The 13,726-nt window shown below is 46.6% G+C and overlaps 1 protein-coding gene and 1 long non-coding RNA gene across 4 annotated transcripts; one reads left to right on the top strand and one right to left on the bottom strand.

Moving 5' to 3' along the window:
- Window positions 1-1,996: 1,996 nt before the first annotated feature.
- On the bottom strand, window positions 1,997-8,186 carry LOC125717678 (uncharacterized). The gene is made up of 3 exons (XR_007384583.1): window positions 8,057-8,186; window positions 3,071-3,221; window positions 1,997-2,669 (listed from the first exon to the last, which is right to left on the bottom strand). It is a non-coding gene; the product is annotated as an uncharacterized LOC125717678 (long non-coding RNA).
- On the top strand, window positions 7,134-13,111 carry cdip1 (cell death-inducing p53 target 1). 3 transcript variants are annotated; one of them, XM_048990851.1, is made up of 5 exons: window positions 7,134-7,496; window positions 10,002-10,147; window positions 10,557-10,712; window positions 11,062-11,287; window positions 11,884-13,111. In XM_048990851.1, exons 2-5 carry the CDS (start codon window positions 10,063-10,065, stop codon window positions 11,993-11,995), a joined length of 579 nt encoding a protein of 192 aa, XP_048846808.1. In that variant the 5' UTR covers window positions 7,134-7,496; window positions 10,002-10,062; the 3' UTR covers window positions 11,996-13,111. The 3 variants fall into 3 exon arrangements, with proteins under 3 accessions (XP_048846808.1, XP_048846809.1, XP_048846807.1); XM_048990852.1 differs by lacking the exon at window positions 7,134-7,496 and adding an exon at window positions 7,522-8,279; XM_048990850.1 differs by lacking the exon at window positions 7,134-7,496 and adding an exon at window positions 7,522-8,298.
- The last annotated feature ends 615 nt before the right edge of the window (window positions 13,112-13,726 follow it).

Below are 13,726 nucleotides of genomic sequence, written 5' to 3'. Positions count from 1 at the left end.
AGCGTGTTACATCATCTGTCCTCTTTTCGGTGGAATGAATCACCGTAGAGTTTTGTCTACTGCAGAAGTCGTTTTGTCTGCGTATGATTAGAGCAGCGTGTTTTTATGTGTGCCTGTGTGTGTGCGTGATTGGTGAGTCAGTCTGGCCTCACACTGATATAGCACAGACCTACATACACATAAACTGAGGCTGTACCCACAATGCACCAGGCTCGCTCCACAGTCCAAACAAACATCAGTACCGGCAGCCGGTCGGTACCTGTGTTCTGTAGGCTGACCGCGCCCTGCTTTTTCGCCCCCCCACCTGACAGGCTGACCCCCCCCCCCTTCCTGCTCCAGGCGTGGGCGTGTGCTTCTCTGTTTTTCCGGGACATGACTTGGACACCGTGTTTCTGAGCTTGCCAAAGGCAGCGCCCCCCCCCCAGCAGCCAGGCACAGGCGTGGCACGCTGGCGGAGCATTGCCGGAACATTCCCAAGCTGTTATCCCCTGAAGAGGACGCTTGGCACGTGAGCCTGAAGGTGGCTGACAATTCAGTGGTAATTAGCTGAAGCCCGTTTTGTGTTCCAATCGCCCCTGAGACGACAACGTGGGTGATGGTTCGAAGGTGCAGGATTAAACTTCTAGAGAGGGTACGGTGAGGGAGCGGGGAACCGGCTGGCGACGCAGCTAGACGGTGGCTCTGATGCAGTTTTCTGTGGCAGTGGAGGGTGACTTCCTGTGCTGCTGCCGGGCATTGTGAGTCCTGCTACATCCTACCATTCATCGCCGTGGTCACGGCGTCCCCAGCTCCTGCAGGTCAGGATTATGTCACCGCTTTCTGGTTGTTTTGTGTTCTGCATTCCGACACCACCCCACAAGGAGGGGGTGCCAGTGAGCAGCACTACAGGGATAACAATGACCCTTTAACGGTCACCTACACACGGTGCCATCTGCAGTTCAGTGTCCAGTTGGTGCTTAATGCCAGTTCATGCGCTGTCCTCCAAGCAGGCTGCATTTATGTGAGATTAGTGCTACTGGGAGAAAGAAAAGTATGACCTGTCAGTGGTTCACATGGAGGACAGAGTGGGTGAGGAATGGGACGAATGCAACCGGGGAATGTTGGGGTCAGGCAGAGGCAGCGCCAGACAGAGAAGGCGGAGTCAGGACAGGTGGTGAAGGGAAGGCGGAGCTAAGTGGGGAGGGAATGGCGGCATTAGGTAGAGAAGGTGGGGCCAGGTGGGGAGGGGAAGGCGGAGCTAGATTGAGAAGGTGGGACCAAATGGACTAGGTTCTGCCAGGGAAAATAAAACAGCTATTAAGCCCAAAGAACACTGGGTTGTAAAGACCCCCCCCCCCCCCCCGACACGCCCACCCTACATGTTGCACAGTCTAAATGCTACAGTACATGCTGCTTTGTTTGATACACACAAGCACGACTGAGCAAACACACACTGCAGGCAGCACAGGCACTGTTTACAAACACCCGCATTGGCAAACATTCACCTCATCCCAGTTTCAGCGTGAGGAAGTGCCAAGAGCCTCCCCCACCCTCGGAGAGAAATCGCAGCTTTCCAGGGAAAATGGGGTGTGAGTTTTAATCCTACAGAACGGGGAGGCGAGTCATATTAACAGTCCACGTCCCCCTGCTGATGCATAGAAGAGACACCATGTCGCACCATGGTCTCCCCAGGGAGGGTGAATTCTATACTGACTGCCTTTCACCATCATTTACACCACCCTGGTGCAAGTGACAACCTGAGGCCCAGGGCCCACAATTCACAGCCGTGGTAACAACTAACATGACAAGCATTAATATGAGACATCCTACCTCTCCTGCGAACTGACAGCAGCTTCCTGACAACCACGAATGAGGCACAATGTCTCATCGTTCCACTATTCAGCGGCAGTAAAAGAAGAAGTTTTACTGCAGCAACCCTGCTCCAGCCGCCCGACAAATTTTACATTATTACGGTATTTCCAGATGAAATTTGATAGGCTTTCAAAGAAGCATCCCTCATCCACCTCCCTCAAATCACAAACGATTTCCAGTACATTGCGCATCCTTCATGAGTGTCAGGCAGCTGCTGTGAATTTGCGGGAGACTTTTGTAACTTCCAGAACAGGTCGGATGCCAAAGGACATGCAGCTGTGGGAATGACTAAAATGACTAATTCCTAAACACAGGGCATGCAAGTGCGATGACAGCTAACACGGCTAATGCTAACAGGCAGTTTATGAAGAGTTGTAATTACAGAGTGGCCATTTAAATGAGGTTTCTGTGATTGGGGCCACTAGGCTAAGCCTTGTAAACTTCAAGTAGCAGTTCATGTAGCAGGTTAGCGCGTGTGGGGGAGGTGGGGACCCAGCCATCTCACAGAGAGCGCTCCGAGCCTCTCGGAACACCTGGGCAGCTGGCGTGATGTGGCCAGGGTCTCACACAGTGCTGTGCGCACCCCCCCCCCTGTGGATGCGGTGATGAGGCTGTGCTAGCAGTAGCTCATAGCTCACAGAAAGACAAGCTCCGCTCCTTTAGGAAGGCCAACGACCATCAGCCTGTGGTGCTACTCCCTCCTCCCTCTGTCCTGATCGCTGGGTCCTTGGCTCCTCCGGGACGCTAACAGAACTCCTGTACCAGACCCTCCATTTCCTGTTATGTATCGAGAGCTCCCTGCGAAGTGGGACGTACCACTGAAGAAACGGAAACAAAGGGGCCAGTTAGGAATGATAGGATCACAGGAGACTTTTGTAAACATGTGCAATACAGGACCTGGCCCCGCTCTAGCCGAACCACTCGCGTTCTGTGCTGATGGCGCTCATGCTAATTAGCACTATAGCGCAACCCTTATACGATAATAGATATCGCAATGAGAGAACCTGGACTATTCCTAAGGGACAAGAGTCACCCCGTCTGAAGGAGTATATCGTTTGTACGGTGTAGCCTGTAGCTAGCCGTCTGACAACCAGTGCCAGGGAAAATACCAGGGCTTGTTATGGCAACCTGAGGTTGAAAGCAATGCGCCAGGAAGCCGATTTATCCCATTAGTCACCAGCTATATTCATCGGGTTGGGTAACATCTTGGCTCTCTTACCGATATGGGATTTACTGGTGTGGAAATGCTACCTTAGACCTAGGGAGCAGGCCGAGGTCGTCTAAGGACAGGCCCGCCGACTCCCAACCTGTTTTTTTTCCGGGCAGGAGGGGGGCATAGGTTCACCGCCGGGCATTTTCTCGGACAGGATCTGTAAAACACAGGAAAGCCACCTCTCATTGAGGGGAATGGCTGTAAGGAATAGAGCAGCACCCCCACCCACCTCTGCAGCCCACCTTGTCATACAGGAGCAGATCAGCGGGTGACACAGCAGCTGCTGCCACAACGACAAGCCGTTCGAATTTCCGTCACAAGATCCGTGCGCATAGTGTGGTTGTGATTGTAACCTATTATGTAACAGAGCGCCGCCACGACTGCTGTTCAGAGGGCCCAGGACAAAATTGCTTCAATTGGACCTCAATGGTGTGCAACCCTTTGCACCTGGGCCCTCTACCGGGTCCAGGAGAACTTCCCAATTTGTCTCTCGTGACATCAGACCTGGCACCACCCTACCACTGAACGACAAAGAAAAAAAATGTGATTTAAAAAGGTGGAAGGCACTGATATTTGGTGTGGTCTTGGTGAATGCTAAAGACGCAATTTCTCGAATTTGCTCTTTCGGGAGAATTCTCAGTTAAGTTGTTTGGCTGACCGCAGTGCTGCCTGCCAGCAAAGTGAGGAGTGTCATTCTGACATCTAGTGGTAGAATTACGAATTACATTGCACAGACTTTTAATTGAATAGACCAGGCTCCACTTTTTGATTTCATGGAAAATTTACACTGAAAAAGTTAGTCTGTTTTGATCGAGACAGAGACCTACATCTACCATCAGAAGACAAGTCAACAAAGGAAGACTGAATTTCTGTGGTGTACCTATGCCTTGTAAATGCAGTGCCTCTGCTCCAGCAGCAGCAACAGCACCTCTGGGCCACGCTTTCAACGTCAGCTGGGGGTTTGAAAAACGTTTTAACAAGTGCTGTGAACGTTAACACGATTAATGTGATTAATCTGGAATCCTTAACTTACTATCTTGTTTTTAACAAAAATAAATCGTATGGAATCGCCGGATCGATAAAAAAAAAACTCCGCAAGTTATTTTCATAGATACAAAGCAAACCTGATCACCCACCTATTTGTAAAACGTGCCGTTCATATGATGACGATGCGATAATCCCGCGGTTGTTACTGGGTCAAAAAATGACGTGAAAATTCGCATGAGCAAGAGCGCTTCTGGATTCTGTGTGCACTGAGTGAGGAGCTGCAACCTTTTATTGTGTGATGTGAGAGTTATCACTGAGGAAATGTGGTAAAAATAATACATCTCTTCAATTCATGGATACCTGCAAATTCGGATAAGCAGTAACTTTGTAAATCACAAAATGTCACTTGTTTTCTAATTTTGTAAAAATGAAAAGCTAAAAAGAAAAAAAACTATCTGCAAACTTCCGGATGACTAGCTTGTTCTTTTAGCGTTTTCAGTATAATTTATAGGACTTTTTTACAAGTATGAAACTACAAAGCAATAATTTTATATATGTTTCTCATAATACGTGTCATAAAATAACTTCAAATAGTGTGGATTCTACTGCCTGAAAATGAGCTATTTTATGTAAAATATTACCTTCTGCACTAGAAACACATATGATTCACATAAATGATGCAACTTTAGTGTTGCATCCGAAGGAGCGAAATAGGATGCAAAATTAAAAAACAAAAGCAGAGCAGGGGTACATTGTTCAAGGGCGTAGTTGCTAATTAAGCAACTTACATATTCGGGACTATTTTCACTGAATGGTTTCAACTATGAAAACCAAGATGTTATATAAAAAAAACTAAAAAACCATCATGATTAATCACAACCTATTATTGTGATTAACTGCCATTTTGGGCCCCATTAAAGCACACATACAGGGCCCCCAACGGGGCCCCCAACGCAGACCAACATGATTAAGGCTCAAAGATTTTAGGGTACGTGTCCCTCAGGGGCCCTTGGAATCTTGGAATTGCCCCCCCCCCCCCCCCCCCCCCACACACACAGATAAACCTTAAAATATTACACATGAAATAAAATGATGGCTACTATTTATAATACTAACACAATGTTATAAAGTAATTTAAATAGCTCATATATTCAAAACATATTTCAGTTTATAATGTTGGGTTCAGCTAAAAGTATCTAATGAACTATCAGTATCTAATGAAAAGCTCAGATTATAATATGTGTAACAAATATAGTTGCATTTTATCTCACTTCTGTCATCTGCAAATCAGCAACTGTTAACACACTGTTTACATGGTAAGTTCTAAAAATGGGGAGGGACAGCACTGCCAGATGGCCAGTGCAGGCCTGGTTCACACTCTAGCAGCAAACCTGTGTGAGTCACTGCAGTGGCTTTGAGTGATGCAGTGAGGTCACCATGTGGCACAGTGAGTCGAGTCTTTCCAGTTCATCCTACAAAATGAGTCAGTCAGAACAATTCAGTGATTCGTTGAGTTCTTACACTGAATGGGTTCAATATGTAAAGTTTATCAGTACATTATTGCCGATAATCGAATAATCGATAAGAAAGCATCTAGAACAATGACATAATAATTACAGACTTTATGTATTAATAATTTGGGCAGCATGGTGGTGCAGTGGTTAGCACTGTTGCCGCACACCTCTGGGACCCGGGTTCGAGTCTCCGCCTGGGTCACATGTGTGTGGAGTTTGCATGTTCTCCCCATGTCATCGTGGGGTTTCCTCCGGGTACTCCGGTTTCCCCCCCCAAAACAGAAACAGGGTGAACTTAATGGACCACAGGGGGTCAAAATGGGAAGATAAGGATCAGCTTAAACTGACCATATGTATCACTCAGTGTGTACCCTGTAGTGGTTGGTTGATTCTTGCCTTTATTATATTATATTATATTATATTATATATAAACGATTACTCAATGAATCGTCAGATTAATCAGTAGATTACTCGATTTTTTATAATCAATAGTGACAGCCCTAAGTAATAACTCAGTTACTACTAAAATACAAATCATAAACAAATTATGAACAAATATAGTCATTACTTCAGATGAACCACGCCTCACGATCCATTAATGATGAACAAACATGAGATCAGTATTTAACTTGTGTCATCTCAATTCATTAATGATGAATTAATATGAGATCAGCACATAACTAAGACTTAGTTTGTGGCTAATTAATACATAAGTAATAGTATAATATTATATTATTTGTGCCCCGTCAAGTAAAGTGTTACCTTTTACTCTGTATACCAATGGATGCTCACAGAAATATATTTTTAAATACACTGATGATTCTGTTATGTTAAGTCTACTTTACAGGCATGAAGATACAAACATCTATCATTCAGAAGTAAGAGAATTTGTTTACTGGTATGAGACAAATCATCTTCTCCTAAAAGTAAAAAAAAAAAAACTGAGGAGATCATATTTGACCATAAAGTGGACGATCATAGACCAGGGATCATACACAACCAGGCAATCAATGGAATTTTGACCTGGACTAATCTCACGTTCACTATGGACTATAGGTATGTTCTCATCTCCTTCAGAGAACTTATTTCACATGTGTTCTATTTTTTAACGATGTGCAGTCAAACAGGTAGAGAGAATCCTCAGTGATCCAGCCCATATTCTGTACTCCCAGTGTGAGCTGTTACCATTGGAGCAAACGGAACCATTCTAAGAACTCGTTCGTTCCTGCATCTGTCAGTATTTGTTGTTGTAGCCTAAAATAGCAAAAGTGGTATTTTGATTTACTTCCCTTTTTTTCAAAAAAATAATCTGTCTGATGTCTTCTGTATGAAGTGATGTGTCTGTGTTTTGGCGGGTCCAGTTTTGTAGAGTTGAAGTCAAATTTCCCTATGGGATAATAATAAAGTAGGCATCCGTCCATCCATCCATCCATCCATCCATCCATCCATCCATCCATCCATCCATCCATCCATCTATCTATCTATCTATCTATCTATACATACATACATACATACATACATACATACATACATACATACATACATACAAACATCACAACGTAAAAGCCAGTTCACCGAGCCGCGCTCCTTGTCCCGATGTAATGATGTAAACGCGGGTTCACCGAGGCGCGCTCCCTGTACCGACATAATAACGTAAAAGCGGGTTCCCCGAGGCGCATTCCATGTACACTGACGATGTTAAAACGGGTTTACCGAAGCGCATTCACGGTACCGATGCGGTGATGTAAAAGCTGATTTACTGAGACGCTCCTCTTTTGTTTCCTACGTCAAACCCCCGGCAGCGGATCAACTGCACTACGAGTCTTGGCCTCAGTCCGCTATTTCATCGCGCGTTACTATCTTACACAGAGTGTCATACGTACCGTACAGGGAGAAAAGAAATCGTGGGACATAGAGACCTACAAGATCAGGTAACACTTTTGCCTAGATTTTAAAAATAACCTCTTTGGGTTTGCTGTGTATGCCGCCTGTCTAGCTGGATGTTTTACTTAGCGGGCTGCATATTAATTGTAGGAAATTGGCCGCGCCGGCCGAGAAACGATGCTAATTCTTTCATAATATTACATTTATCTGTTCAGTGGTAGCATTTCATTTGTGCGATATAAGAGGCATGTAGGTCGCTGCGGCTTACATAAGCAGACGCCGGGGTGTTTACAGTGGCATACGGGAGCACCCCGCTTTTTATTCGAAAAACAGGCGCACATTTCGGTAAATACTGGAGTATATACGACATTTTTTATGTGTTACGGGCGCAATCCAGCGTCTGTCTGGAGACGATCTGCTTGCACAGCAGGACTCGACAAGCCCGAGATTGAGCGTCCCTTTGCAGGCTGGGTTCTGAGAGCGGGCGTCCTCGGGAGCGATCGCCTCCCATGATGTGGCTGCTTGCTGGTGTATTTATAAACATGCACCTTATTTTTGAAGTAACGAAGAAATATGGCACCCGGGAACGAGAAATAGATGGATTTACCGGACAGCTGATCCCCTTCTCACAGTCATTTTGGGATGATGTATTATGCAGAAGGCGTTTGGATAAGCTGCCCAGTGCTGTGTAGATCGGCATGAAGGGAAGATCATCAAGAAAGTAGAACAAACCACACAGGCAGCCCGATATAGGAGAGAGCTGACCTTTCACATCCACCACTCGGTGCAAAAACATTTTAACTGATCTGCCCACTAATCGAGATATACGTGTAGGTATATGTTACACAGGTATGTAACATCAATGTACGCAATGTCTTGTGTACTGGATGTTTGGGATTTTTGTATATGCATATTTTATAGATATATAATGTGAATATACGAAATTTTGATATGTATGCTTGACGTTTATGCTTTTAATATAGGTACACATTTTACAGGTAGGCCTATTTAATGTAAATATAGAAAATATTTTTCTTGGTATTGTGTTGTTGAGGAATTTTGTTCTTTTCTGGATAATACTTTAAAACGTACTGATTATGCAAACTAGCATACATAAACTGGTTATAGTGGGTGTGTCTGTTGTGCCCTGTGATGGACTGGCGTCCTACACAGGCTGCACCCCTGTTTGGTATGGGACAGGCTTCCGGATAAGCGCCTGGATGATGGATGGATTGCGTCGTGCTATATTCCTTAGATTATTTAAATCATTCTCTGTCTATGTTTTAAGACGATTATGTTTACTCTACTGTTTACTGTTACTTTGCAGTTATTTTTATTTTGAAAGCTTGCGCCAGCCTCTTACCACACGCTGTGAACATATGTCCGTACGGACCGCAGAGATCGCCAGCACTAAAGAGGTGGTTCGTAACGCTTCGGTCAGAACCGGGGAAGGGTTTCTGCTGGCCTTGAGATTCCCATGTGCTGAGCTGAGATGGTAGTCAGGTGGCGCTCAGACACGAAGAACCTTCTAGGAGCCTATTATAGTTACAGGCCTCTGTGTCAGCGCTTCTCACGACTGGCATGTGCAGCTCTGACCTACTTCCTGGCAGCTCCTGTGACCTCCGCCATGCCGTCATTAACCCCATCCTCTCTGCTGAGCCTCAGACTGGGGGCAGGGTTATTTTTGGCCACCGTCACACAGGATTGGTTAGTCAGCTGGAAGGAAATGTTACATTCTCTTTCCTATAAAAACAACCGTATGTTATCCTTTAGTTGTTTCTTCTACTATCTTTGTTGCCTGTTCTTTAATTAAACATATTTTTAAGGAATATTGCGAGGCTGGGAGCATCAGTGAGCAGCAGCCTCCATCTGTTCTCCATGTTTCTAGAAGTTACCTGAGATAGTGTGTACATGAGCCTTGGGCTGGTGGGTGTGGCCACTGACTCCTCCCACTTGCCGACATCACCAGGCAATGACCTCATCCCCATGGCTACAGGCAAGCTGGTGGCAAACATTTCAGGATATGAAGACAGCCCACAGGTCCAATTCTCAAAAGGAAACTTCTGTTCTACTCTTGCATGGGTGGGGGTGGGGGTGGGGTGTACCGATGCTCATTATCTCCTGAGTAGAAGCCAACTGTGGGCAAAGACTGAAACTAGAAGCTTTTTGAATAGGTTTGTGTTTGAGAGTCTGCTTTCAGAAGCTGCCATTCCTGGAGGCCATTTGTGCCTCCTTACAGACATTGTTCAGCACCTGCTCTGAATCTGAAAGAAGTGTTTATGGCTTCTTTCATTCTTTAGTGGTTTTAAACTTTTGCTACAGCAATCAAGCCTGGTCTCTTAACCCAGTGAAATAAGCAGACACACACACACACACACACACACACACACAGAGGCACAAACAGACATGCAGACAGACTGGGACACACAGGCATTTCATTGTTTGTTTAAATCGAAGCCACAGGAGTGTGGAGTTTGGATCCTGGAGACCAGCCATTGGTCGATAAATGCTCGGGGGGGCGTTCTCACAGCAGTTTCGTCTCCATGATACAGAGAAACAAGGCCGGAGCCAACTGGAAGTTTCCCAGCGTTCTGCCCTACTGATCCAGGAAGGATGTCCAACGACCCCCCCCCTCCATACCCCGGGGGTCCCAGTGCCCCCCTCATCGAGGAGAAGAATGGCCAGCCGGCCGTCACAGGTACCTGCTCGGTGCGGCCTGCTCTGCCTCGCGCTTCAGTGCCCCACGCACTGCCCTTTGAATACTGCGGTTCCGCTTGGGGGGCTAGTTAGAGGTATGCAGGTATTTCTGAGCCTGGAGCTCCAAGAGGAAGGCGTTTAGCCTGATGGTGACCCCCCCCCGCCCCCCACCACCACCTCACCACTGTTGGAGGTAACTTACGGAATTAGTTATCGGTGGACTGTCTGGGGGTCTCCGAGGACCAGATTGGGAAACACTGATCTAGGGTACAAGGTTGGTGTCAAAAGTGGAGCTTACCCACGATACAGTGCAGGCTGCGAAGGGCTCGTTTTGATTGGTAACCTACGATGACGGTACTGTGCTGCGGAGATCTGACTGTACGACAAAACATCCTGTCCCTGCCCTTCAGCCACCGCCCCAGTGATGACGGGTCCTCCACAGGGACCACCCCTCCCTCCAGAGTATGGACCCCCACCCTACGAGCCCAGTGCCCACATGGGCTTTGTGCCCCCGCATGTTCCAGGGGAGGGACCCCCCATGCCCATGCCCATGCCTCACCCCTACGGTAAGTACCACTTCCAGGCTTATCATATGACCAGAAGTAGACTCTACCATGAAACTGTTAGAGAATGAGGTCAGTCTCAGGGTTTAAAGCACATTATCTGGTTTACCGCTGTAATACGAGGAGCCAAGTGGCATGACATCCATAATCTGTCACAGTCAGTCATAAGGGAGCAATCCATGGGCTTTGAAAATTATGGAGTATTCATAATCCACAAGAAGAGTGTGCTACAGTAAGAGGAACCGCACTGATGTCAAGGTCTCAAGGCTCCTATGTGAGATACCACAGCATCGCACACTCAGCATCAGGTGTGTCGCCGCTCACAGCGTAACCACTCTGTGTCACTCTGTAGTGGGACAGCCCACCCCAGGTCGCTACCCTGCCCAGCCAGGCCGGCCCACCACAGTGCTGTCCCCCCTGGGAGCCACCACCATGGTGACAGTGCTGCAGGGCGAGATGTTCCAGTCGGCACCGGTGCAGACAGTGTGTCCACACTGCCAGCAGACCATCATCACATCCATCTCCTACGAGATTGGCCTCTTGAACACACTTTTCTGCCTCTTCTGCTGCTTTGTGGGGTAAGAGAGAGTGTGTGTGTCAGCATCCAGTCATGGAGAACTACACCCATAAATAGTCACCCCTTAGCCCTTAGGCACTCATCCATGACTGCACCTTGCTATCCTGCAGACACTCATCCATGACTGCACCTTCCTATCCTGCAGACACGGATCTCTCACTGCACTTTGCTGACCTGCAATCACTCATTCCTCACTACCCTATATTAACCTACAGACATTCATCCCACACTGCACTTTGCCAGGCTGCAAGGAACTCATCCCTCGCCATACTTTGCCAATCTGCAGACACTCATCCCTCACTGCAGTTTGCTAACCTGCAGACACTCATCCCTCACTGCGCTCTGCCAGCCTGCAGAGACTCATTCCTCACTGAACTCTGCTAACCTGGAGACACTCATGGGTCACTGCTAGCTAAACTACAGACACTATTCAGGAGTATTCTGCATTAACTGCTAGTATAGACCGCAGACAAAAAGGATCACATTTCAAAGCAAACATACAGGAAATGATGACAGAGTGAGTCCTTTATGAAAAGTAAATTTAAATAAAGGTAAATTAAATGTACTGAAACTCACCCATAGCCTCTTCTCTGGCAGGTGCGACTTTGGCTGCTGTCTGCTGCCTTGCCTGATCAACGACCTCAAAGATGTGACGCATACCTGTCCCTACTGCAAGGGCTACATCTACACATACAAGCGCATGTGCTAACGAGGGCACGTTAGCCGGTCGCTCAGCAGCCATCTCCCTCGCTCTGCCCGCTGCCGTAGGCTCTAATGGATGCACGTTTCCCCCATTGAACCATGTCCATACTCACACGCTCCTGTACTGGGATCGCTGCGTCTGGTATTCTGTGTGAATTGAGTGACCCCTTTAAGGTGGTGTGCAAAAGAGGGCGGAGCTGAAGTCAGATCGCACAGCTGGTTTTACGTCGATATTCTCAGATCGCACGGCTGGTCTTATGTTGATATTCTCAGATCGCACAGCTGGTCTTATGTTGATATTCTCAGATCGCACAGCTGGTCTTATGTTGATATTCTCAGATCGCACAGCTGGTCTTTGATGTTCTCAGATCGCACAGCTGGTCTTTGATGTTCTCAGATCGCACAGCTGGTCTTTGATGTTCTCAGATCGCACAGCTGGTCTGATAGTCTCAGATCGCACAGCTGGTCTTTGATGTTCTCAGATCGCACAGCTGGTCTTTAATGTTCTCAGATCGCACAGCTGGTCTTTGATGTTCTCAGATCGCACAGCTGGTCTTTGATGTTCTCAGATCGCACAGCTGGTTTTATGTCGACATTCTCAGATTGTACAGCTGGTATTTTTTTCCTCGATATTCTATATGAAAGCTGTGGTAGTGAAGTGAGGTGGAGATCCTGAATATGATACTAGGTAGGTACCCCCTGTAGAGCTTAGCATCACAGACCAAACCAAAGTCTGAGGCAGCGCCAATCAAACTTTGATGGACATTTATTTAAAACATGACTTTAAGTTATTTTAACAGATGGGAGTCTAAGTAAGCAGGGCCTGGCTTCTGTCTGAGGGACCTGCTTTGCCCCATTCACCACGCCCTACCTGCCCTACAGGTGCAACTAAGACCTGCTCATTTTGGGTCAGGATTCACTGACATACAGTTGTCATTGTTAACAGGGCAGAAATTCCGATTACCCAGAAAAATCCCTTTCCCACAGTATGCAAAAGAATGTTACACTTCTACGAGCCCCCATACCTGCATCCTCTGCTGATGTCTGTGGTGATGTTCGTTACGTGACTTTTAATTCAAGAGCATATTTGGGAAGCTGGTAAATAAAACATTCAAACGTTTAACTTGTTAGCCTAACTTTACTCCTGGGGTGACCATGAGCTGGCATTGTTTTTTAAGTGCTTGTTAGCAGTAATCAGTGGCCTGCACTACGAAGCGGTGTTACTGGCTTATCGGGGTAACTTGTTGGATTTAAGGTAGTCTGGGTAAAACGTAAGTGAACGAATATGAAATCCATTTAAATTGTGGTACCTTAAATCCGACAAGTTACCCCAATAAGCCGGTAACCCCGCTTGAACCTGGCTCACAAGCACTTCTTTCTAGTCGTCACTGTCCTCATAAGGTTTGACGGACGGCCATGATGCTCAGTGAAATATCAGCGAGTTCTGTGACAGATCACTGGTTATGAATGGGAATCGGGATTCCCCATGTCGCGGTATATCTGATCCCAGTTCAGTTAAGACTACAGGATTCAAACTGTTGACAAACTGCTGAATCACCAACACTCTGCAAAAGCATGACATTCGCCAGTGTTTCTGAAGAGCTTCTTCTCAAGGTCTTCACATCCGGTGAAGTCACCTTAGCATTCATGTTATTAATGGATTTCACCATAAGACTGGTATGTCTACATGGATCTGTGCTGGTAAAACAATACTTGCTCTAGTTTACCTCTGGTGTGC

Source organism: Brienomyrus brachyistius, chromosome 22 (genome assembly GCF_023856365.1).
Source record: "Brienomyrus brachyistius isolate T26 chromosome 22, BBRACH_0.4, whole genome shotgun sequence".
In the NCBI taxonomy this organism is placed as follows: domain Eukaryota; kingdom Metazoa; phylum Chordata; class Actinopteri; order Osteoglossiformes; family Mormyridae; genus Brienomyrus; species Brienomyrus brachyistius.
This window is presented reverse-complemented; position numbering and strand designations above follow the sequence as displayed.